The 25220-nt window shown below is 48.9% G+C and overlaps 1 protein-coding gene across 6 annotated transcripts in view; it reads left to right on the top strand.

Annotated features, from left to right (window-relative positions):
• WDFY3 (WD repeat and FYVE domain containing 3) overlaps window positions 1–11287 on the top strand; it is a 242334-nt gene extending 231047 nt beyond the window's left edge. For 5 of the 6 annotated variants that reach the window (XM_047798488.1, XM_047798490.1, XM_047798489.1 and 2 more), the window contains 6 exons: window positions 1319–1501; window positions 2643–2739; window positions 5321–5644; window positions 6221–6332; window positions 6662–6859; window positions 10564–11287. In XM_047798488.1, coding sequence (XP_047654444.1) covers window positions 1319–1501; window positions 2643–2739; window positions 5321–5644; window positions 6221–6332; window positions 6662–6859; window positions 10564–10687 — 1038 coding nt within the window. In that variant the 3' untranslated portion in view covers window positions 10688–11287. The remainder of the gene's footprint in view (window positions 1–1318; window positions 1502–2642; window positions 2740–5320; window positions 5645–6220; window positions 6333–6661; window positions 6860–10563) is intronic. The other variant, XM_047798492.1, reaches the window with a different exon arrangement.
• The last annotated feature ends 13933 nt before the right edge of the window (window positions 11288–25220 follow it).

Below are 25220 nucleotides of genomic sequence, written 5' to 3' on the forward strand. Positions count from 1 at the left end.
TGGACCTAAGCTACCTTGCCAGCTGCCCTTCAGTTCTTGTTGCTCTCAGAACCACAGAGGGTGCTCATGCATCTCTCATTGAGGTGCCCTGGGGTAATTGACGCGGGTCCTGCCCCACGCGGCCAGGAACGGCTGCCTCCTGTCTCCTGCAGAGGCCGAGGCCATTAATTAAATCTCGGCTGCTGACACGCACTGTCAGAGGTGGTTCAGTGTCTGATGCAGAGGTTGACGCAGCAGTGCTTTGCTAAGTATTATTTTTGTTTGGGTTTGATGTGATTCCTGGCCCCTCGGTAGCCTAAGAGCAGAGGGAGGAGAGGAGGGAGGGAGAGAGTGAGAGAGCAGTGGCAAGACCAGTGCAGACGTGGCTGGAAAAGGCTCCCGGCCCCCTTCGCATGCCACCTCTGCCTCCCCGGCCTGCTTTCTTCCACTGATAGTGCGGGTCTGTTTCTGGCTCCCCTCTGCCCTTGCTGTCCACCTTCCAGTGACTGGGTGGCTCACGTGCCCGCTGCCTGCAGCGAAATTGGCCAGACTGTTTCTGAAGGCAGTCCCTGGCTTCGTGCCGGGCAGGCTCACTCGGGGATGGAGAGGGAGCATGGGCTGGGGTACCAGCTTTGGGGTGTCTGAGGTGCCCACCACACTGACTCAGGAGCGTCTTAACTCTTTTAACAGAAGTGGGTTGTGTTCTCACCAGATTGGGTAGAGTCCGTCCTGGTAGAATTCGAAGGAACAGCTGGGTTGGTTTTTTGGTTTTTTCCCCCATCGTTGAAACTTAGGAACACTTGAGTGCCAGCTTAGGGAGTCTCAGGGTTTATTCGGTTTTCCAAGAAATGACCTGTATACACATTTTCTTCTTTTTCCTCGTGGCCCAACCCCTCTTATGAATACCAGTTTTTAAGTAGGATGTTACAGAGTTACCAAGATATCTTTTTACATATACAGCTGTTTAGGGGCTGAAAGAGTTTGATCTGGGTAATTGAGCTTTTTTTATAACAGCTGGACTCCTACCTCTAAATGAAAGGTAGAAATAGCAGTTGTGAACAGCGGGAGGAAGAGGCGTAGTCCGGCCCCTCCTCGGATTGCAGGTAGCTCTGGCCGGGGCCCAGCCGTGTGCGGGGCATGAGCTGCAGGCAGCCTCCACGCAGCCCCAAGTTCTTGGAGAGGCCTGCGTCGGGGTGTTGTTTTCAGCCAGCCAGCACTGGATCCCAGGCTGCCTCCAAATTCCTCAGTCCCTAGTCGGAGGACCGCGAGCGTCCCCGCACGGGAGCCAGGGCTTTAGCCCGCGCCCGAGGTGAGCGGGGTTTCCGTGCCTTCCCCCCAGGGGGACATCGTGTCCTGCGCCGGCACGCACGTCCACGTGTGGAGCATCAACGGGAGCCCCGTGGTGAGTGTGAACACGTTCACGGGCCGGAGCCAGCAGATCGTGTGCTGCTGCGTGTCGGAGATGAACGAGTGGGACACACAGAACGTCATCGTCACGGGGCACTCGGACGGAGTGGTCCGGGTAAGTCGGCCGGGGTGTCCGCCGCCGGGTCCAGCCGCGGCTGGAGGATGCCCGGAGGCCGTGGTGCTGCTGGGCAGACGCTCACCCAGAGCCGTGCAGACCTTGGCGACTGTGGTACTCGACATGGAGGACACCCGGGACTCCACCCCTTTTCTTCCCGTGAAGTAGATCTGTTAGAGCCCCTGACAGCTTGCCCCAAGGAGGTCGTGTGGACGCGGTTTCCACATCGTGCTGGGATTGCTGCAAATACCGTCGGCATGAGCAGTGGCCTCTCAGGCTGTCAGATGGCTTCTCGGGTAAATCAGGGACTGTCAGGACTGGAGAAGCCCAAAGCCACCAATGCTTCCAGGGGCCTCGGGCCATCCGTTCTTCCCCTGTCTAGGGTCCTGGGTGGTTCCAACCGGAATCCTAGACGGCTTATCCCCTTCCCAGGCGTCCGAGTGCTGGGCCTCTGCCGGAGATGGAGGCCACGGCATCTTCACCTCTGTGCTCGGTTCTAATGCTGGGATTTTATTCTCTCCAGAGGTTTTCCTGTGGGTCTTGCCTCTTTAACTGCACGCTGCCTTGTCATCACCGTCACATGCCCAGCAGCGGTGAGGCCATCAGGCACTCCCAGGCCACGCTCTGCGCCTCAGACGCCAGGCGCACCCCTAAGTCATTGCCTGAGAGCAGCGGCAGAGAACCCCGCAGTCGGGGGACTGCGAGGCATTGTGCCGCGCTCCGTAGCCAAATGTGTCTGGGGATCTGGCTTCCTGTATACCTTCTGGAAGACCAGAGTACAGATTGGTGTATGCAAGTTCCCAGCTGGTGAGGGGCGGGGGCGGGCAGGTTATAGGAAACAAAGACGCACTCGTAGTTGAGCCAAGGTTTCAGATGTCTTTGACCCCAGCCCTTCTCCCCACCGTGAAACACCCATGAACCTCTCATGAAACATAGTTTGGGAAGAACCGTTTGTTCACAGGCAGGCCCTGCCACGTTTTTCAAGATACAGGAAAAATCTAACTCTATGCAATAATAGAAATTAAGTGATCTCTTTAAAACCCTGAAACCCCCATCTTCATCTGGTACCAAGTAGATTGTTTCTGTGGTCTGTTCAACTGCTGTTGTTGTGTTTTTAATTTTCATGCTTATTTAAATGCAGTTTTGGAGAATGGAATTTTTGCAAGTTCCTGAAACACCAGCTCCTGAGCCTGTTGAAGTGCTAGAAATGCAGGAAGACTGTCCAGAGGCACAAATAGGTATTCAATACTTTCTAAAGAGTTATTCCGCAGTTTCCTTTTTTTTTTTTTTTTTAAAGTTATTATGATCAAACTCAAACAACAGAAGCAAGGGCCTGAGGTTGGGTGTTGCTCTCATGAAGTGGGATCAGGAGTTCCATTGTGGCTCAGTGGGTTAAGAACCCAACATTGTCTCTGTGAGGACGCAGGTTCGATCCCTGGCCTCGCTCTGTGGGTTAAGGATCCGGCGTTGCTGCAAGCTGGGGTGTTGGTCACAGTTGTAGCTCAGATCCCGTGTTGCCATGGCTGTGGCGTAGGCTGGCAGCTGCAACTCCCATTTGACCCCTAGCCTGGGAACTTCCATATGCTGCAGGTGCATCCATAAAAAAATAAAAGTAAAAATAAGAAAAGGAAAGAAGCAAGATCACCAGCTAGTGTGTAAGGCAAGGCAGCTGGGCAGGCACAGAGTTCCCTCTGGGTCGCCAGGCGGCTCCCGTGGGGTAGTGTCTTGTGGTCAGCGTCCATATCCTGTGATAAATTCAGTTCAAGCTTCCTGGAGTACCAGACTCCCGGCTCTCAGTTCTGAAAAACACAAAGCAGATCCAGAAGGTGCAGTGTTGGTCAGGTCGAAGTGCCACTTCTCAGTCCCACATCTGTCCCACCCACCGCTTGGATGGCTCGGGGCGAGTGACAGGGTGGCATCACGTGTGTAAACTCTTCACTGAGGCAGACCAAAGCCCGCGCCATGGCCCTGCTCAAGAAGGACATTCGTTTAAGCAGAAACCTGGTGCTCCGTGCCTGAGGTCTGCGCTTTGGGAAGCACTTTAAACTTTGCCAGTCAACTCTGGAGATAGATGGTCTTTATGCAGGATGACTGGGGACAGTGCCACAAAAGTCAGGCTAAGATGTGCTTTGGGTTACTGACTCTCCTACGAAGGGTCCCCCATCAATTCAGAACGGTCGGCGCAAGATACTTCACAGGTGGGACAGGGTTTTCCATTCAACCTTTCGATTCTCTCTCTGTGGTTAATTCTTGTGCACTGAGAACTCAGTGTGACAACATGAGGGAGTTGCTAAGGGAAAAGGCTTCTTCCCAGAAAAACACACCTTGCCTCCCCTTATAAGCTGAAAGTAGTTTTTCCTTTCTTTGCCAGAACCGATGGACAGGATATTTTAATGCTTTTATTACTGGAATGCGTGTAAAGTTTTATGTACATGCATTAAAGTGATTTCTTTACTAAGAAAGTCCTCTGGATGTTTGGAGGCATCAAACTGAGTTCAGTTCAGTATTTGCGGGTTGATAACTGCTGTGTGTCAGTCACTGGCTTAGGACCCAGTGAGAAGTAGATCACTTTCCTTTAAGAGAGCTCACGAGTGACTAATAGCAGAAGATGAATAAGAAAGACAGAGTCAGATCCAGCGGGGAGAGACTTCTCTGTGTCCTCACCCTCCCTACGTATGCCTCCTGGGAATGGCATTTGGTAGAAGTGTTGGGGGATGGCAGCCCACAAGCAGGAGTGACGGGACAGTGTCAGGTGGCAGGGACTTGGCGGCCTGGGTGAACGACAACACACACTAGTGGTTCACTGAAAATCAGAGCTGTTTCAAAAACCTTAAAACTCACGATCCATAAGCCACTGGGCAAAAAAAAACAAAAAGAAAAAAACGCTGAAATTAATCAACTAGACTATGAATGTCACTAGAAAGGAGGCGAATGACGTATTTATTTGTCTTGCTAAAAAATATGTGTAATGAGCTGGTGCTGGTACATGTGCTCTTGCTCTCTCCTTTTTTCCAGTTACCTCTATTTATTTGCCAGAAATTTTCCCTCCAGTAGACTTTATTGCAAGGGAGTTGAGATGAAGAGAAGCAGTGTAATGATGGAAAGAAGAAGAAAAGCCCAATTCTGAATCAGAGCTGTCATCAGTCGTTTGTGCGTGTCTGTCGTCTTTACATGGACGGCTGCACGGAGGGCACTGTGCTTGGAGCCACTGCTCTCCAGCTGACCCTGTCCTGTAGGAAAAAAAAGTCCCAAGGTAGTAGTTAGGGGTACGAATTTTAACTACAGTGAGAGGCATACTCCGGTTAAAGGAGTCGAGGAGAGAGAGTTACTTTGTGTTGCAGGAACCAGGTAAGATTTTAGAGAAGGAAGCATATGAGCTGTGCCTGGAAAGACAGGAACGTCGGAACGCGTGGGGATCGGAAGATGGGCCTGGGTGGGGCCAGCCGCGTGTGCAGCCTTAGCTGAGCAGGCGCAGGGCCGAGTGGCGAGCGGAATTGGCACCATCCGGCCGAACCGTGGTAGGGACGTGAGGCAGGGCGTGGGAAACGCATCGCAAAGGCAGGTTTGGGCCAGGCTGTGAACGAGAGAGCGCCACGCTGAGGATTTGGGCTGGCGCATCCTGTGGACTCACGTTCTACCAGTTTGCTTACATGCACCTGGCTGAAAAGTCTGGCAGTTCGTTTGATTTTTATCCTGACCTTAAAATACCAGGTCTGTTGCTTCTTACCTACTAGAAGTAAAAGCCCGGTGGGACAGAGCTGGGTCTGACGGTACCGCGCGCACCTGCTCTCTGACCCTCACAATGCACTGTCGCCGCAGGGCAAGAAGCCCAGGACGAGGACAGCAGCGATTCCGAGGCGGAGGAGCAGAGCATCAGCCAGGACCCCAAGGACACACCCAGCCAGCCCAGCAGCACCAGCCACAGGCCCCGGGCGGCCTCCTGCCGAGCCACGGCCCCCTGGTGCAATGACAGCGGCTCCGACGACTCCAGGCGCTGGTCCGACCAGCTGAGCCTCGATGAGAAGGACGGCTTCATACTTGTGAACTATTCGGAGGGCCGGGCCCGGGCCCATCTGCAGCCCCCCCTTAACCACCCCCACCCCAGCCCTGCCGAAGTGCGGAACTACAACAGATTGAAGCCTGGTAACTTGAGGTCTGGCGTCTGTGGGGGGCGTGAGGGCCGGGGGGGCGGAGGCAGGGGGCTGAGCTCTCCCTGGCCCCATCCCTGCGACTGAAGTCCCCACAGGGAGGGCCTCAGTTTCTTTCTGTGGGAAGCAAACCTAAGAGGCCTTTTGACATTCCATCCTCCAGTGGCGTTGGCAATATGTTAGGCATTTTTTAAAGAAAAACCAGAAATTTCATCCATTCACATTTCATGAGAGCCTTTGAAAATAGGCAAGTGATTGATTGCAGACAGGGCTGTATGCACAGGTAACCTTGCCCAGGAAGAGGTAAAGGTGCAGCCCTCGGCTGGAGAAGTGGTGTCTTGCACTGAGGATGTCCCCTCTCTGTGTGGGTCTTTGGGAAGGAGGCAGCCTCTGGCCTGGTCCACCGTCAGGGTCAGCCTAGACTGCTGTGCCCTCACCTGAGGCACAGAACCCGGAACCAGAAAGCTGTGTGGGGCTGTAACCTGGCCTCTGAGGGCCCCAGTCAGGGTGCACCGGCCCAGAGTGGGGCCCCCCAGTCTCGTGAGTCACCCGCCGCGCTTCCTCTCCGCAGGGTACCGGTGGGAACGGCAGCTGGTGTTCAGGAGCAAGCTGACCATGCACACGGCCTTTGACCGGAAGGACAATGCACACCCGGCCGAGATCACCGCCCTGGGCGTCTCCAAGTAAGTGCCAGGCCTCTCGGGCCGCCCTTCCCCACGGGCTCGCTTGCTGGGCCCGGCCAGGCGCCCCGTGGTCTCAGGGAGCGCAGATGTCACTGCATTCGGCCGTGCAGCTGCAACAGGTGGATCCAAAGAAGAAGGCTGCCAGTGTGTGGATTTCACTTCCAAATGGAACAAAGCAAAACGCTGTGCCCTCTCTGTTCTTCAGAGACACGGCCGGCTTTGCCGCAAGGCGTGTAGAGGCAGAAGTAGATTCGGGCTCAGTTCTGGTTTGGTTCCTTTGCACACACAGCCCCCAGCCCAGAGCTGACGCTGAGTCCTGTCTCCTGCAGGGACCACAGTCGGATCCTCGTGGGTGACAGTCGAGGCCGGGTCTTCAGCTGGTCTGTGAGTGACCAGCCGGGCCGCTCTGCCGCCGACCATTGGGTGAAGGACGAAGGAGGGGACAGCTGCTCGGGCTGCTCAGTGCGGTTCTCTCTCACAGAGAGGCGGCACCATTGCAGGAACTGCGGTCAGCTCTTCTGCCAGAAGTAAGATGAGATACGCGCTGTCTGCGTCTCTGTGGGTTGAGCTCTGAGGATGTTCCTTGGGCCGAGCGCTTGGGTTCTCAGCTGCCCGCTGTCCCCCGTCTCGCGCATGTGATGGTCGAAACCAGCCTGCATTTCCCCCGCTGTCCTTTATCACCACTGTGGGGTATTTCTGTCACGTCGGAAAACACAGCAGTAGTCCTCACAGGTAGCGGTCGCCCCGACGCAGGGTGGGAGGCACCGAAGTCTGATCATGTCCGCACAGAAAGCAGTACAGATCTGGGAGTTCCCAGGTGGCCTCGTGGGTGAAGGACCCGGCGATGTCGCTGCAGTGGCTCAGTTCAGTCCCTGGCCTGGGAACGCCTGCAGGCCGCCAGCGGAGCCAAAACCGATTTTTTTTTTTAACTGGTTCAAGTCGTCCCTTCACCCTCACCCCGCACTCCCTCTTCTCCAGGTGCTTGTACTCCACGGCGTATGCTGTGTGCCTAGACAACATGGTTATTTATTGTGTGTTCCGTTTTACGTAAATAGAGCATACAGTCTGTACCCCTCTGTAACTAGCTTTTTTTTTTTTTTTTTTGGTCTTTTTGCCTTTTCTAGGGCTGTTCCCGAGGCACATGGAGGTTCCCAGGCCAGGGGTCGACCTGCGCCACAGCCACTCCAGATCCAAGCCGCATTCACGACCTACACTGCACCTGTGGCAACACCAGGTCCTTTGACCTCCTGAGCGAGGCCAGGGACTGGCCCCACGTCCTCGTGGGTACTAGCTGGGTGCTGACACCCATTCTCATGACAATTCTAATAATTTCATTTTAACTGCTGTCACCTACTGTTTTGTACAAATAGAATATATCTCCTCCCCTTTTGATGGGCTCTCAAGGGTTTTCCTTCACTGTATCAACACTGCAGAGCTGTAGTGCACACACCCTTACGAACGCCCTCCTGACACGCGGGCTGGAGTTTCCCCAGAGGAGACACCCCAGAAACGGAATGGATAGAATCACAAACAGAGAGACATACTCTGGAGCTTAGCTAGTTATTGCCCAATTACCCTCCAAAACAGCAGTGCTAGTTTACCTCCAGCAGGTTATACAAGTTCTCCCAGTTCTTACAAGTGGTATTGCCAGACTTTTCCACTGCTGCCAATCTGATAGCCAGTAAGTACTTTGTTCTTTTAACTTGCGGTGCTTCTGAGCTTGACCATGTTTTCATGTGCTCATTGCCAGCTTGAGTTTCCTCTCTGGTAACTTGGTCCATTTTCCTTTTGGGCTTGCTCTTCTTGTTTTTCGGTTTTTGTTTCTTTTTCCCCTCTTGAGGAGTCATTTATGTAAGCTGGGCTCTCATCCTTTGTGTTGTAACTTTATGTATGTTTTTCTGTCCCACAACTTTTTCATTTTCATATAGTCACATGTATTGCATTTTATGATTTTTTTTTTTGCTTGTTTTGGTTTTAAAAAAGATCTTTCCCTGTCCTGAGGTCATAAAGATGGCCTTGTTTATTTTCTTTCGCAAGTCTCAAATTCTGTTTTTTACATTTAGGTCTTCAGGTCCAAGGTCCCCGTGGGACGGGGATCTTTTATATTTTCCACATAAGAAGCGTCCCCACCGATCTGGATGTCATCCCTGCCAGATGCTGGGTCCCACGTGTGCATAAACAGTCCTTATTTCCATGACAGGCCACAGAAAAGATCCCACGAGCAGGCCCTCTGGAGCTGACATGGCCTTACTAGAGAGACGCTCTCATGGAAAACACAAGCTGTGTCACTGCCTCTGGGCCAGTGGTCGAGGGGCACTGGCTTATTGGAAAGGGTGTAGTCGGGGATTTACATGGACCAAAGGCTCCCTGGGCTGCCCTCCATCCTGTCATCTCAGGCATGTTACTGACCCTCTCTGAGCTTCTTCATCTGTAGGCTGTGGATAATTACACCTCCCCTTGAGGTGTTGAGGAAATTAAGTGAAATCCTCTGTGGGTTTTGTAAAGCGCCAGGTGCAAAGTCTGGCAGTATAGGTGTGCAGTAAGAAGTGTTATGATGATTATTCATTTTTTTTTCAAATGTCTTAAACCTTTTCCCCTGGGAAGTCTGATTCACGATGAGGCAGCCAGACTGTTGCTGCCACCTGTTTCTTGTGGGAATTTCTAAGGGTGTGGCAGAAGATTCCTGTCCTGTGCTCTGAGAGACCTGCTCTATAAAGCCCAGCAATCTCGTAATTTCTGATAGCCAGCACCTCTGTGTGTATGTTGGCATCTACTTCTGTTCTTTGGAGTATTGTTTAAATGTAGGTAGGTCTTTAAATTATCCATTGCTGTCAAATGTCAGATGGAGGCTTTATTGGAGAAACCAACCAAACAAGTGATTCTGATGGAGCAGGTTCAGAAGGAAGAGCTGCCCCCGGCGTTGCCCTGCCCCTGATGCCTGTGCCCTTCGGCTGCTGAGGGAGCTCATCGGCATTCCTAGGGGTCTCCTCAGAGTCCAGTCCTCTAAACACCTTGGCTTGGCAGCACTTCCTTTATTCCCTGCACACTGTGGTAGATGAATGGAGGAAATAAAATTCTCTATGTCAGTCTCATGAAAAGCCAAGCTCACGGTGATCAAGTGCCACGTCCAAGGTCATACCTGCTTTATGTCAGGAATAGGAATGCAATTTTTTTTTTGTCTTTTTGTCCCTTTTAGGGCCATACCCTCAGCATATGGAGGTTCCCAGGCTAGGGGTCTAATTGGAGCTACAGCTGCCAGCCTACGCCACAGCCACAGCAACGCAGGATCCAAGCCTCATCTGCAACCTACACCACAGCTCATGGCAACACCGGATCCTGAACCCACTGAGTGAGGCCAGAGATTGAACCCGCAACCTCGTGGTTCCTGGTCGGATTCATTTCTGCTGCGCCATGACAGGAACTCCTAGGAACACTTTTTATAAAGAGTGTGAGCATCTCTACCTATAGTCTGCTTCAGGGACCTCTCTCCAGATAAACAGAAAATGAGAACATTTGGACCAGACGGAAAAGCCCAACGCCTGTTTAAGAAATGACCGAGGAGTGAATCAGTGTCTAAAAGCCCAGAGTGTCTTTTAAGATGGGTGATAAGTCCTTTCTTGCCAAGAGAAAAAAAGTTAGGCTCCAGCTAAAGATGCTGGCGCACCTGGCAGGTTAATAGAGCAGGAGAGCTTCATTCTCTAGGAAAATCTTGTTTTTTGTTTCAGTCCTCTGCAGTCATATAAATGGCTCGCCTTGCTTTGTATTTTGCTTCATAGACTGAAACAAGTAAGACAGCTTTCCTTTTGGCCCTTGGTCAAACCAGACCACCCAGAGCAGCACGGCCGTCAGCCTCTCCTGGCACAGCATGGTCTGCGCATGCTGCTTTCCCGTCAGCTTTTTTTTTTTGTCGTTTTAGGGCCCCTCCTTTGCATGTGGAGGTTCCCAGGCCAGGGGTTTAATTGGAACTGTAGCGGCAGGTCTACACCACAGCCACAGCCATACGGGATCCGAGCTGCATCTGTGACCTACACCACAGCTCAGGGCAACCCGGGATCCCTAACCCACTGAGTGAGGCCAGGGATTGAACCGGCAGCCTCGTGGTTCCTACTCGGATTCGTTAGCCACTGAGCCACTCCGGGAAGTCCTCCCTTCAGCTTTTAACTCCGTCTCTGCGCCGAGTGGTCCAACACGGACAAGACCCTTAACTGCTTCGCTTTTGCCTTTGCTTCAGGTGCAGCCGATTTCAGTCCGAAATCAAACGCTTGAAAATCTCATCCCCGGTCCGCGTTTGTCAGAACTGCTACTACAATTTGCAGCACGAGAGGGGTTCAGAAGATGCGCCTCGAAACTGTTGAAGACTCCGCGAGCCGGTTGGAGACCACGGTCTGTAAACTCCCCCCCTCCCATCCCCCGCACGGCTCGCGGCTCGGGGGGCACCGACCCCGTCTCCGTTTACACAGCTCTTCCCAGCCCGCGTCTGAAGTCTGGGATCCAGAGGGATCAGTGAACCAGCGGGCGTGCCTGCAGCCCCGGGGCGTCCGGGTGAGCAGCGCGCGCACAGCGTGAGCGGGGTCCAGGCGGCGGTCCGGGTCCAGGTCCGGATCTGGTCCCGGTTCCTCTGCAGCCGCCGGCGCCCAGAGGATCCGCTCTGTTAACTGTCCTGCCCGCACCTCTCATTTCTGTAGAGCTACTCATCCTTATTTGGAAAAACCAACGCCTCCCCCCAAAAAAAACAAAAAAACAAAAAAAAAGGCTTTTAGAAAATGGTTGTAAATCTGACTTCTTTGCAAGTAACTGTGTATATTGTAAATAGGTACAAAGGCCTTTTTTCTAAATAAGGACTTAACTGCCTGTAACATGAGACTGCAAACTACACCACTAACTCAATGAACTCCTATGGTTTGTCTGCCATCGCTCACCAATTAATTATAAATATGTTTTTTTAAATCCTCGAAGACATCATCTGTGGTCTTTTTATCCCCCCACCCCCACCCCCTTTGCAAGCCCAGCCCCCGTGCCCCGCGTCCTTCTTTGCGAGTCGCCCACAGTTCCTCCCCCGGACTTAGGCTAATAACCAAAACGAGGTGACGCGGCCCTTCCTTAGGGAGCAGCGTGGGAGAAGAAGAGCCCAGCGGGGCGTCCCCCGGAATCCTGGGGCGCCTGGCACCTGGCTGCGCACCACCTCAGTGTTGTTCTTCTTCTGTCCCAAGGCCCCTTGTAAGCTTCTCTTTGGACTGTCCTCCGGTCAGGGCACCCTTCCTAGCGCTGCTGGGCGGTGGCCGGGCCATCGATCCACTGGTGGAAGTATATTTGCATGCAACCCAAATTAGCTTCTCCTGCATAGAGCGTAAGAAGTGTGTGTCTTTGGTGACACTCATGTTCGACTGTAGCTTATTTTCAAGAAAAGGGTTTAAAAAAGAAAAAAAGTGTACAGAATCAACATATAAGCCTTGTTGTAAAACTGGATCATGTCGGAACTGCTTCTGATTAACCTTTACCATTTAAGGCCATCTACCTGAAAACAGTGAGATTTATACTGTATCGATGTCTATTTTTTTGTTTTTGCTATGAATATAATTACAGTATTTTAATATTTAGTTATTTAATTTGTTCTACTAGTTGGATACAGAACACACAAATCCAGGGAGACTAAAGCTGGTGGGGGCTAAGAGAAGAGTTTAGTTTACAGAAAAAAGGCTTTGGTGGTGGGATTTTTTAAAACTGTGTGTTATGTACATATATATGTGTATATATATATAAAACAAATGAAACAATTAATCTAGATTTTAACATTTTCAGATATTTAGTGATAATATTACGAACAATTCTAAAAGCCCTGTGATTTGAAAAGTGTAGACGCATCTATGGCCCAAGAAAGGAAGGACAGGCCTCCACACCTCACGGAGCATCGCAGGAAGGGCAGCGGCTTTGGCTTTCCCGGTTCTCCATCGTCAGCCCTGGTGACAGGCACACTTATGCACTAAGATGCACATGCATTCAAAAAACAGGCATTGGTACAATAGCAATCTTGTACCTAATGGGCTGAAACCAGCTTAAGAACAAACTTGTTCTTCCTGATAACTAGGTCTCCAAGAGAAAATATAAAGGCTGCTTTAGTGCCTTATGCTTACTAAATTTAAACCTTTATTTACCTAGGGTGGAGCCTACAGTTGATGATTACATATCAAAATTGATGAAGACACTTCCATTTCTAAAAGTTCAAATATACCTGTTAATAAAAGGATTATTGGCATTAATACTTCAACTTGAAGAGAAGTTGTGTTCTGTTTTCCTTTCTGTGTCTTCCTCCCCCCCCCCGCCCCCCCACCCCCCGCCCCGGGCCCTCCCCTCCTTCCGTCAATTCTCATAAATAAGGCTGGATGTTCACCAGTTGCAGGAATCGTGCTCTCACGCAGTGGTAGTCTCGGGCTTTGCCCCTGTCCGGCCCGCTGGATGAGTCGTAGCAGTGTTATTCTACGCTTTTTAAAAGAGGCGTCCTCCTCGTGTCCATGAAACGTGGTCCCCCCCAGCCCAGTGGCAGAGGTGTTCCTTAAAGACTTGAATATGTGCGTGTCTGTATGTAGTTACTTAGAGGTTACTCCTCCACGTGATGTGAAGTTATTTGGGATGAACCCTTTTAAACGTCCGACACAACTTCCGTGGCTGGAAGGTGGCAACTAAAACCCTCACGACAGTATCTCCTCTGGCAGCTGGCGCTGTGGGCAGCTGTTTTGTTCAGTGGGGTTTCTTTTCTTTTTGCTTCTAATGCGGAACTCACACATACACATACACTCACGTACCTAAACTGATGGTTCTCTGGCTGTCTTCCTGTGTTCCGTGTAGATTTGTCGAGCAGCGTGTATTCTCAGCGTGTACCTCCACCTTTGCGTGGTCCGCATCCTTTCTCTGAGAGTACCTCGCAGGGCTTCTGCCTGATCTCTGTAGTAGTTTGTCTGTCCGCCCATCCGCCCATCCATCCATCCATCCATCCATCCATGTATCCACCCGTGTCTTCTAACATGCGTGTGTGCTGTGCAGCTGTCATGTCATGCTTTCGAAGAAGAGAATAGCTGCCCGTAGCAGCCATCCGTCTGGACAATAGCAAACACTCTAGATAAGTTATTTTGCACTTTCTTATGTATAAAATGGGTAGAAACTTATTTTTGCTTTGTATCATTTAAATACATTTTGTTTTGGTAAATGGACTGTGTATAAAATATTTATGCCATTAAAACTGTTTTTAGAGAGTATTTTTAATTTCAGCAAGTTTGGTTACTTGTTGCATGACTCTTAACACAGCTGACTTTTTGTGTCAGTGCAATGTATATTTTTTTGGTCCTGTTATTAACTTGTAAGCCCTCGTAATGGCCAATTATTTGTACAGCAACAGAAGTAAATTGAAGACACTGGCTAAGACTGGATCGATTGTGGACTTTTGTACTTTACTGCAGAATCCAATACCTGTTCTTTGGTGGTTAATGTAAAAGGCCTGAAGAATTACTATCTAGTGTGCAATCTGTGATAACTGAATGTTCATTGTATATCTGTCTCTGATGCAAAAAGGTAGAGTAACACAATTACAATACATGATTAAATGCAGTAGTCCAGGTACTTTTTCTTTTCATTTCAAATAAATACCTACTATTGACCCCCCACCCCCAGATGTTTTTAAGCCAGTTCTTTAGGGAAGGAAAAACAAAACAAAACTGAGGTCTAATAAAACTGTGTAGTTCTTTTCTAGTTGTGACTATACCTTTCAGAAGCACCTGCTCAAAGCCTCTCCTTGCAGAGATGTTGGCTATTTAGGGTCTGGTTCAAGTTCCAGTTGGATCCATCATTAAAAACCAGACTTCTGCATTAGGAGCTTCTCAGTTGCACTGGACTCCCAGGGCTGACCGTGTAGATGGCCTCGGGGAAAGGCAGGTGGCTTCTTGGATACATGACCCTCTGACTTGAATGGACCTGCGGAAAAGGACTGTGTCGCATGGTTTGGGCTCCTTTTCCCTGAGCCTTCTTCTCTATCCATCATGCTGTGAAAAGTAAGCAACGGTAAATCATACATCCGTCCATCGCCTACCCTTACCATATTCACAGCGGGAATATTCTGGCGTCCTGCCCCCTTTCTGGAAGGTTAGCGCCCATGGTCATTAGCTAGGCTTTCCACTTCAGTCTGTGATCTGAGGGTGTTAGCAACTCACATGTACAGTTACTAACTTACTTACTGGGTTTTAAAACTAACTTCCCAGGAAGTGGAGAAAACACTTTCCAAGTTTAGTTAGGCTGCTTTAGTGACTTTTTCCTAAAGATACTAACAACAAAATTCGTTCATTTTAAGTATGAACAGCAATCTCAAATTCGAGGCTATTGTGCTTATTAGAAGTTCCACCCCGATGCAACTCCGCTTTAGAGACAGAAGAGAGAGGCACACCTAGGACTTCTAAGAGAAGAGCTATTTCTTCCAGATTAAGCGGTGGTAAGAGAGAAACCCGAGGGCAGTTCTCGGTGTGTTACTGCAATGCTACTCATAATTCTAATGCCCTAACGAGAGCTGCTGTCAAGAGTGGACTTTTGCAAAAATTCTATTAAGGTTTAAAGGGCAAACATGCAGCTCAGTTTTCAGTGAGTCTCTTTTGTTGCCTTTTGTTTCTCCTCTTCCATAAAATTTCCTCATTGCGGCCCATTTAAAGCATCTAAGGAGAAGCAGGCCAGTGGAATTGCTTTAGCATTAGCTTAGTCTTTTTTGCTTTATTTATCAATGTTCTCATTTCCCCCCACCCATGGCAAAGCTCCTTTTTAATTATTTATTGTCCCTTGGGACTTGTGCTGGATATGGCACCATGCCAAGCTGCCAAGCTCAGGGGTAGCGTGGTGTTGGGAGGATTCAAGAGACAGAGACTGCCATGCTTCCCAGCTTGCGAGTTTCTGAAAACCCTCATTGAAGCCCTCTTGGTGCACCAGGTATCCCTGTGTCAGTACTAATTGTGAGTCTAAGACGGCACTGCCTCAAATAGTCCTTAAAAACTATTAAGGACCCCAACTGCTTTTATATGAGCTGCATCTATTAGTAGACGTTGAATTAGCAAAACTGAGATTTTAAAATATGCATATTAATTTATTTAGAAATAGCAATGATGGAGTTCCCACTGTGGCACGGTGAGTTAACCCAACTGCAGCAGCTTGAATCATTGTAGAGTCACACGTTTGCTCCCTGGGCCGGCACAGTGGGTTAAAGAAGCCAGCGTTACCGAAGCTGTGGCTCAGATTCAGTCACTGACCTGGGAACTGCCATATGCCACAGGTACGGCCATTAAGAAAAGAAAAATAGCGATGATGAAACTATTATGTATTAACGTTAATTACACACTTGTACAGGGAGAAGAAAAAAAAAACTTTTACAAATACCACCCCCCCAAAAAAAATTAGTGACAAGAGTGAGATGGTTTTACTTTTTGCAAATCTCTTTAATGTCTGGCTTAACTGAACACAGGTGGAGTCTCGTGTCTGCTTCTACGTTGTCTTTTGTGACACTCTGTTTTGAAGCATAGGAGGAAAACCCAGCCTCACACAGGTATGTGGTTAAAGAGGGATGGGGGAAGTGTTTTAATAGCCTATTCAGGTCATTGTTTCTGAATGGCTTTAAGTTTCTTAAAGATCAATGACCATGTGGCATTTGAAACTACATCAAGCAACTTTTCATACTCTATCACCCCAAACCCATCAGTCCGTCTTGCACTGTGAATCTTTTGCCTGTGAACGGTGTCATAGCCCCCAGTGGCTGTTTGAATGACGTCACTGTTCCTGTAGCCTGTGGACATCTTCCAAGACATACTTGATTCTATGACACATACACAAAAGCGCACCAGAGCAAAGTGTCTCCAGCAGGCTTAGGAAAGTCTAACTCCCAGTGATGACTGTCACAAGTTTTCCCAAATTACTAGGCCTTTTGCTTAAAACCTAACACTTTTTCATGGACAATAAACCCTGTTTGCTGTTTTCTTTGAAGCAAGAGACTCACCTTGTTCACTTCGAGGATTTTTCTGCCGAAGAACCGTGGTTGGCCAGCTGTTCTTTCAGGTAGGAACGGCGTGGCGGCCGCGAGGAAAGGAGCCGTCAGCCACAGCTCCGCTGCACAGGTGCTTTTCTTGGAGATGAATGTTGTACTTCAGGATGCAGGTGCCTTAAGGGTACCTCTCCTTTTGTGTCATATCACTTAAGGTTCAGGTTTAATTACAGCAGTAACTTTTACTGCTTCTCTACGGACACTATTAAGTGAAACTTTTTTTTTTTAATAGATTGGAGTTTATTTCATATGATTGAGCCAATTCGACAGGGTCACAGGGCCTGCCTGACTGATAATAACTCATTGGGATGTCTTTCACTGGTTTATGTACGATGAACTTTGAGAGGTTATAAATATCAACCTCTGTGCACATACAGGTTATGTTTTTATATCTGCTAAGTTTCAAATCTATAGCTTCATTTTGGATCCCTAAAATAATGAGGTGTAACCATTAAGTTGAACCCATAAAGATGTGAGCTGTATTATATTTAATTCTCTGGGTGACTATTATCCTACCTATGGTTTTATTAAGAAATCATCTGTTTTACTGCCATGTAGTTTTTTTTTTTTTAAGTCAGGGTCTAATGTATTTATCAGATACAATGTCCCAACGTTATGTTCCAAACTGGAAAGGTCAATGTCATTTAACAGTTTTCTCCATAAAAAAAGAAAAAAAAAAAGAAACTAAAAATGTGCAATGTACAAAATATTACAAGAAATAACCTCAAAATTTATAGCATATCCCTACAGTCATATAAAAGTTTATCACAGGAGTTCCTGTTGTGGCTCAGTGGGTTAAAAAGCTGACTAGTATCCATGAGGATGTGGGTTCAATTCCTGGCCTCGCTCAGTGGGTTAAGGATCCGGTGTTGCCATGAGCTGTGATGTAGGTCACATGTGGCTCGGATCCCTCATTGCTATGCCTGTGGCGTAGGCTGGCAACTGCAGCTCTGATTTGACCCCTAGCCCGGGAGCTTCCCTATGCCACAGGTGCAGCCCTAAAAAAAGTTTATCATAAAATTTTTTTTTAATTTATTTTGCTTTCTTGATGCAAATTAAAGTAGTATTAAATTTCTAGGGCTTGCTGTCATTTTGTGCTTTTCTCATCAATTAATGTTTATGACTAAACAATTAACTTACACTACCTGGGAATTTTTAATTAAAAGGGTTCCTCAATTTTGAAAAGGCCAGGAACCGTGAACCACCATGATCAACTAAAGGGCTTGCAGGTACTTTCTTTTCCTTGTGGGTGCCTGGTGAGGAACCCCACGACTGGTAACAGGCTGGCGCCACCACCTGCTTTCCTGCCTCAATTCCAGCAGTTTTACTCACCACTGCTTTTGCGCCTTAGTTCTTAGATACAAGTATCACTGCAGTGAAACACAACAAGGAACGTTGCAGCATCGCCGTGAAAATGTCTTCATCTACAGGCCCCATGAAAGGGTCCTCAGGTCTCCTGGGGGTCTGGGAATGAGGCTTTGAGAAGCGCTGCTCCAAGGAGAAGAGGACCTGAGATGCTCCCTAAATTGTAGAGCAGCAGGTCCGAATCTCACTTGGGAACAATGTCCCTAATTGTAGGCCCAGGATGTTCAACGGACCCCCGTGGAAACCTGCCAAGGTGCAAGACCAGGCCCTGCCCCACCGGCTCGCTGTTGGGGCCGCAGCCATCTGGTGGCACACCATCTCCATGCCTCAGGGCACAAACCAAAGGCACCTCTCTGAAAATGTGGGGATTTCTAGGGAGGTCTTTTTTTTCAGTCACATCCTTCCAATCCAGACTCCAAACTATCGATAAAGAAACCGAGAGCCTTTCCTACTAGCTCCTGTTCGACCTCATGTGGTGCCCTGGTCAGGAGCTTGGTGACCCAGAGTCAGCCTAGGGTTAAAGCTCTCTTCTACCCCTTGCTAGGGCACCTTGGTATCGGGCCACTTGTCCACATCCGAGCTTCCTCCGAAGTCAATTTTGTGTTGTGATGCTTGTTGCCCCCAGAGAACTGTGACAAGGTTTAGATCAGATGATACGTCTCTGGCGTATCACGCTTGAGCAGTAGATTCTCAGTAGACTGTTGCATTAATTTGGAAATAGGAACGCAGAAGGACGGTGCATTCCAACATGTGCTAAAGCCTGAATATTTAAAGCTGTGAAGGGGCGTGCGTCTTCAGTCAGGTACCCACCGGCAGAACGTTCGTGCAGCAAGAGCCCTTGGAAATCATGCCATCGCCGCCCCCGTTTAGCCCAAGAAGGAACTCAGGGCGATGTCTGACATTCCCAAAGCCCTGCTGCTTTTTAAGTTTCATTCCCTGCTCTACCCCTCACCTTCCCAACTCCCAGGCCCCATTGTCCCCTTGTTTTACATGTTTTCGGGGGGACGTGGGGGGCATTGACTACAATGAAAGTGCACTTGGGACATGATGTCCCCACCATCCTGCTCTGCTTCGTCGAGGCTGGAACATCAGCGTTAGTCGCCAGCTGTCACACTTCCTGCTCAACAAAGACAAAGCTGCGAGCAGCCCGCATTCCAGAGCACAGGGCAGCTGTTTAAAGAAAAAAAAAAAAATCCTTTTTTTGGCATAGGGAAATTGCTGGGCTGGGGATTGAAATCTGAGCTGCAGCTTCAATCTATGCCCCAGCTGGGGCGATTCTGGGTCCTTAACTCACTGTGCCAGAGCAGAAACTCCAAGAAGACAATCCTTCTGGATCTGGCCTTCAAGCAGTGCTACACATTTCAAGCAAAAGCTGTACCCTCAAAGCACCCTTTCTACGCATAAAAGCAAGCCACCCCTTCACACCCTGATGAGAGGGAGAAAAAACATGGAGCGAAGGCCAACCTAAGGAGCCTGCGACCGTAAACGGAGGAGGTCATCACAGTCGGCCGCCGACCCACTCGGCCAAGAGGAAGAAAATCAAGCTCTGCCCAGGCGGTGTTGGCAGGGATATGCTTGCCCTTCAAAGGGGGGCCCACCCACGTAGGTTTATTTTTCTTTCTCCTAACGCATTTTCTATGTCCATGTGGCTACATACACCACGGGGCCTTGAGGAAAATGAAAAATGACACAGCTACCTTCTTCAACAACTTTCTTAGCTTTGGAGTTCCCGTCGTGACGCAGCGGAAGTGAATCCGACTAGGAACCATGAGGTTGCAGGTTCGATCCCTGGCCTCGCTCCGTGGGTGAAGGATCCAGCGTTGCCGTGAGCTGTGTTGTAGGTCCCAGACACGGCTCGGATCTGGTGCTGCTGTGGCCCTGGCGTAGGCCGGTGGCTACGGCTCCAATTCCATCCCTAGCCTGGGAACCACCATACACCACGGGTGTGGCCCTAAAAAAGGACAAAAGACAAAAATAAAAAAAACCCACAAAAACCACTTTCTAGCCTTTTAATGAGAGGCTTGCTTTCATGTGGGTATAGTATCTGTAATTGAATTTTCAGTAAGTCTTTTCCAACTTTTACTGTTTCGAATTCAGTAAGAATGACACTCGTCACAATTGGTTTTCCTATCTCTGCAATCTGCACTTTCCTTTTTTTTTTTTTTCTCTTTTGTCTTTTTTCTTTTTAGGGTCGTACCTGCAGCATGTGGCAATTCCCAGGTTAGGGGTCAAATTGGAGCTGTAGCTGCCAGCCTACACCAGAGTCACAGCCACAGCCAGGCCAGATCCGAGCCGCATCTGCAACCTACACCACAGCTCATGGCAGCACCGGATCCTTAACCCACTGAGCGAGGCCAGGGATCAAACCCACAACCTCACGGTTAGTAGTCAGGTTCATTAACCACTGAGCCATGATGGGAACTCCCAGTCTTCATTTTCATCTCATTCTGTTATTCAATCTTCTCTTCCTTAATCCTTTATTGAATTTATATTTTCACTAAATTGCATAATACAAAGCCTCCCCAGAAAATTCTCTTCTTTTAGGGTGGTTTTCTGCCCAGACAGGGTTCTTGATCTTTTGTGAATACTTCCTGTCTTCTTGCCTGCCTGCCTTTGTTTGGTAGACGTATCACAGCATTTGTTTGCATCTTCCTCCTTTTAAATGTGGATACTGCAGCCCAGACTCTGTATTTATGCTGACAAATAGTGTGAGTGAATTCTCAGCATCCTTTGGGGACTGGCTGTGGGATTTTTGTAGGTCTGCCTTTGCCTGCTGTGATCCATTCTCAATTCAGCAACAACAGCGAGCCTGCTAAGATGCTAGGTCCTGTTGGGCCCTGCTTCACCCCCTCCAGGGCTCCCCACCTCTTCCCTGTGCCCACTCTGCTCTGCTCCCTCCCTCACCTGCTTCCAAGGGAGGCCTCTCCTGAGCACCTGCAGTATTTAGCCCCCTCCCCCAACACTGCCCATCAGGCAGCAAGGAGGAGGAGCCGAACAAATTGGGGGGTCAGCCAGCAGCCCTTCCCTGCCCCTCCCCAGCCCCAGAAAACTTTCTCCTATAGACCCTATCATTACAGATTCTCTAGTCCAATTTATAAACAACTTTATCAGATAGAATTCACATACTACAAAATTCATCAGTAGGTTTTGTTTTGTTTTGTTTTTTGTTTTTTGCCTTTTCTAGGGCCGCTTCCCACGGCATATGGAGGTTCGCAGGCTAGGGGTTTAATTGGAACTGTAGCCGCAGGCCTAGGTACAGCCACAGCAATGTGGGATCCGAGCTGAGTCTTCAACCCGCAACGCCGGGTCCTTAACTCACTGAGCAAGGGCAGGGATCAAACCCACAACCCCATGGTTCCTAGTCGGATTCGGTAACCACTGTGCCACGATGGGAACTCCCATCAGTAGGTTTTAGTACGTGTCAAACTGTGCAACTATCACCATGGTGTAATTCTGGAGCATAGCATCACCCCCAAAAGAAACCACGCTGTTTGCAGTCACTGCCTGTTCTTATCCCCACCCCCTGCCAGCCACTAACTACTCTCCATTTATTGATTTGCCATTCTGGACATTTGGTATCATGAAACTGTACAATATGTAGTCTTAAGATTTCAGTGAACACAATCTCTTGGAAATTCATTCATATTGTAGCATGTGGAGTTCCTGTCGTGGCATAGTGGAAAGGAATCCAACTAGGAACCATGAGGTTGTGGGTTCAATCCCTGCCTCACTCCATGGGTTAAGGATCTGACATTGCCATGAGCTGTGGTGTAGGTTGCAGACGTGGCTCGGATCTGGTGTTGCTGTGGCTGTGGTGTAGGCAGGCAGCCATAGCTCTGATTGGACCCCTAGCCTGGGAACCTCCATATGTCATGGGTGGAGCCCCCCCTCCTCAAAAAAAGGCATATTGTAGCGTGTCTTAGAACTTTCTTCTTTTTGTTGCCAAGTAGTTTGGTCTTTCCTATGCCTATACCGCGCATATCTGTCCATTCGCCCCTGAATGGACACGTCCTTTGCTTCCACCTCTCACTCTTGCAAGCGATACTGCTGTAGACATTCAGGTGCGGGCTCTCTTGTGGATGGACGTTTCCCTGTCTCCGGGGTATGTGCCCAAGAGTGGAACTGCTGCGTCAGACGGTGACTCTCTGGAGGTCGAGGAGCTGCCACATGTCTTCCAAGCAGCTGTACCATGTGACATGCCCTCCAGCAATGCGTCACTGGTTTTTATTCTCAGGGAACAGCACCAACCAACTCTTACCTGCTTCTTTATTTCACCTACGCGCCTTCATGAAAATGTCTCTTTGATTTAGAGACAGGCCAATTTCCAAGATACTTTTTCAAGGAAGGAAGTAGCTGATAGCCAACACTCTGCACCAGCACAGGCGGTTGAATGACGAGATACAGCTTCAAGCATGAACACACCCTCATACTTGGAGCTCTCGACACCTGTCAGAAATGGACAGATGCCACAGACAGAAATCCAGCAAGGACACAGTTGAACTCAACAGCGCCATCAATCAGCGGGATGAAACGTACATCCATAGACACCTAAGACAGCAGAATACATATTCTTCCCGGGGTCCCACCGGAATTCAGCAAAAGAGACCACATTCTGGGCCATAAAATACATCTATCTTCAATTAAAAGAAAAGAAATCATATAACGTCTGCCCTCAGACAACAGAGAAACCAGAAATCCCCCAATACGTGGGATTTCTAAATAACGCCATACTTGTATACACATCTGCCAAAGAAGAAGTCCGAGGAGAAATTTAAAAATATTTTGAGCTAAATGAAAATGAAAAGACAACTTTCCAAAAATTTTAAGTGGTGAGAAACTCAAAGCTTTACCACTAAAATCACCTACAAACCAAGGATGTCTCTTACGACTCCTCCGCGTCATACTGGAACTTCTGCCTCATGCGATAAGACAAGGCAAAGGAGAAGGAAACAGCTGGGCAAAAAAATACAAAACTGTTTTTGTTAGCAGATGACAGGCTCATATGTCGAAAACCCCCTCCCAAAAATTTGACCCAAAACACCTCGATCTAATAAGCAGTTAGAGAAAGTTTGCAGAATAGAGGGATAATATTAAACAGTCAGCCACAAATGAACAAGTGGAATTTGAAATTAAAGACACAATGCCATTTACGTCAGCGCTCCCCAAAATAAAATACTTGGGTATAATTGAGAAAATATGTGTAGGAGTTCCTGGGTCGTGGCTCAGTGGTTAACGAATCCGACTAGGAACCATGAGGTCGCGGGTTCGGTCCCTGCCCTTGCTCAGTGGGTTAACGATCCGGCGTTGCCGTGAGCTGTGGTGTAGGTTGTAGACTTGGCTCGGATCTCGCGTTGCTGAGGCTGTGGCATAGGCTGGTGGCTATGGCTCCGATTCGACCCCTAGCCTGGGAACCTCCATATGCTGTGGGAGCGGCTCAAGAAAAACACAAAAAGAACAAAAAAAAAAAAAAGAAAAGAAAAAAAAGAAAATATGTGTAACATTTCTATGAGGAAAACTGTAAAATGAATACAGACATAACTTGGAGATGCTTGGTGTTCCGTTCCACCCAATAAAGCAAACACGGCAACAGAGTGAGTCACATGAATTTTTTGTTTCCTTGTGTATGTTTGGGAGCTCCTGTTGTGGGCTCAGAGGTAACAAACCCAACTAATACCCATGAGGATGTGGGTTCAATCCCTGGCCTCGCTCAGTGGGTTAAGGAGCCACCTTTGTTGTGAGCTGTGGTGTGGGTCACAGATGCTGCTCGGATCCTGCATTGCTGTGACTGTGGTATAGACCAATAGCTACAGATCCAATTTGACCCCTAGCCTGGGGACTTGCATGTGCACACATGTGGCCCTAAAAAGCAAAAATAAAACGTTGTGTTTGTATTATACTATAGTCTATTAAGCATGCAACAGCATTGTGCCTAAAAAAATACTTTATCGGAATTACAAATACTAGATGAACAAACACTACCCGAGCCTTCAGTGAGTTGTAATCTTTTGGCCTCAGTGTTCCTGGCTGCTGACTAACAGATGAGGGTGTTAGTTGCTAAAGGCTGGGTGCTTGCGGCAATTCCTTAAAACGACAAGGGGAGTTCCTGTCGTGGATCAGCAGTTAACAAATGCGACTAGCGTCTATGAGGATGCGGGTTCGATCCCTGGCCTCGCTCAGTGGGTTTAGGATCAGGCATTGCCATGAGCTGTGGTGCAGGCCGGCATCTGTAGCTCTGATTTGACCCCTAGCTGGGAACCTCCGTATGCCATGCGTGCGGCCCTAAAAAAGCAACAACAACAACAAAAAACATGGTATTTTGCCGCATTGATTGACTTTTCCTTTCACGGGCGCATTCCCCGTGGCAGTGCCGTTGGACAGCATCTTGCCCACAGAATTTCTTTCAAAATTGGACTCAGTCTTCTCACACTGTGCCGTTGCTTTACCAACTAAGTTTATGTAGTATGCTAAATCCTTTGTTGTCATTTCAACAAAGCATCTTTACCCAGAGCAGATTCTATCTCAAAAAACCACTTTCTTCGTGTTCCCATTGTGGCTCAGCAGGTGAAGGACCTGACATTGTCTCTGTGAGGATGAGGGCCGAACCCCCAGCCCCACTCAGTGAGTAAAGGATCCAGTGTTGCTGCAAGCTTAGGCGTAGGTCGCAGATGTGGCTTGGATCCAGTGCTGCCGTGGCTGTGGTGTAGGCCTGCAGCTGCAGCTCTAATTCTAATCTAGCCTGGGAACGCCCATATGCTGCAGCTGTGGCCTTAAAAAGAAAAAAATTAAAAAGCAAAAACAAAACAAAAACACTTTCTTGGAGTTCCTACTACTGCACAGAAGGTTAAGAATCTGATGGAGTTCCCATTGTGGCACAGCAGAAACGAATCCAGCTAGGAACCATGAGGTTTTGGGTTCGATCCCTGCCCTCCCTTGCTCAGTGGGGTTAAGGATCTAGCGTTGCCGTAAGCTGTGGTGTATGCAGGTCAAAGACGTGGCTCGTATCCCGCATTGCTGTGGCTGTGGTGTAGGCCAGCAGCCATAGCTCCGATTAGGACCCTAGCCCAGGAACCTCCATATGCTGCAGGTATGGCCCTAAAATGCAAAAAAAAAAGAAAGAATCCACTGCAGCAGCTTGGGTCACTGTGGAGGTGAGGGTTCAATCCCCAGCCTGGTGCCGTGGGTTGAAGGAGGATCAGAGGAACGTGCAAGGCTAAGTTGGCAAAGCAAGAGAGACCTACTAAGGCAACGGAGGGCATGGGCTGAGCTCAGGATGGCACCAGCCCTGACCGCGAGAAGGTGCTAGAGGTGATTCCTGGGTAGTTTAATTGTTCCAACACAAGGGAGCCTTCACATTTAAATTACTAGAACTTGGCAAAGTTATGTCCCTTGGCTGGAGTCTGATTGAGCTTGAGTAACGTTAGAAGAAAGCATGTTTATGGGTCAGCAGGTATTCACTGGCAAGT

Source organism: Phacochoerus africanus, chromosome 10, assembly GCF_016906955.1.
Source record: "Phacochoerus africanus isolate WHEZ1 chromosome 10, ROS_Pafr_v1, whole genome shotgun sequence".
NCBI lineage: Eukaryota > Metazoa > Chordata > Mammalia > Artiodactyla > Suidae > Phacochoerus > Phacochoerus africanus.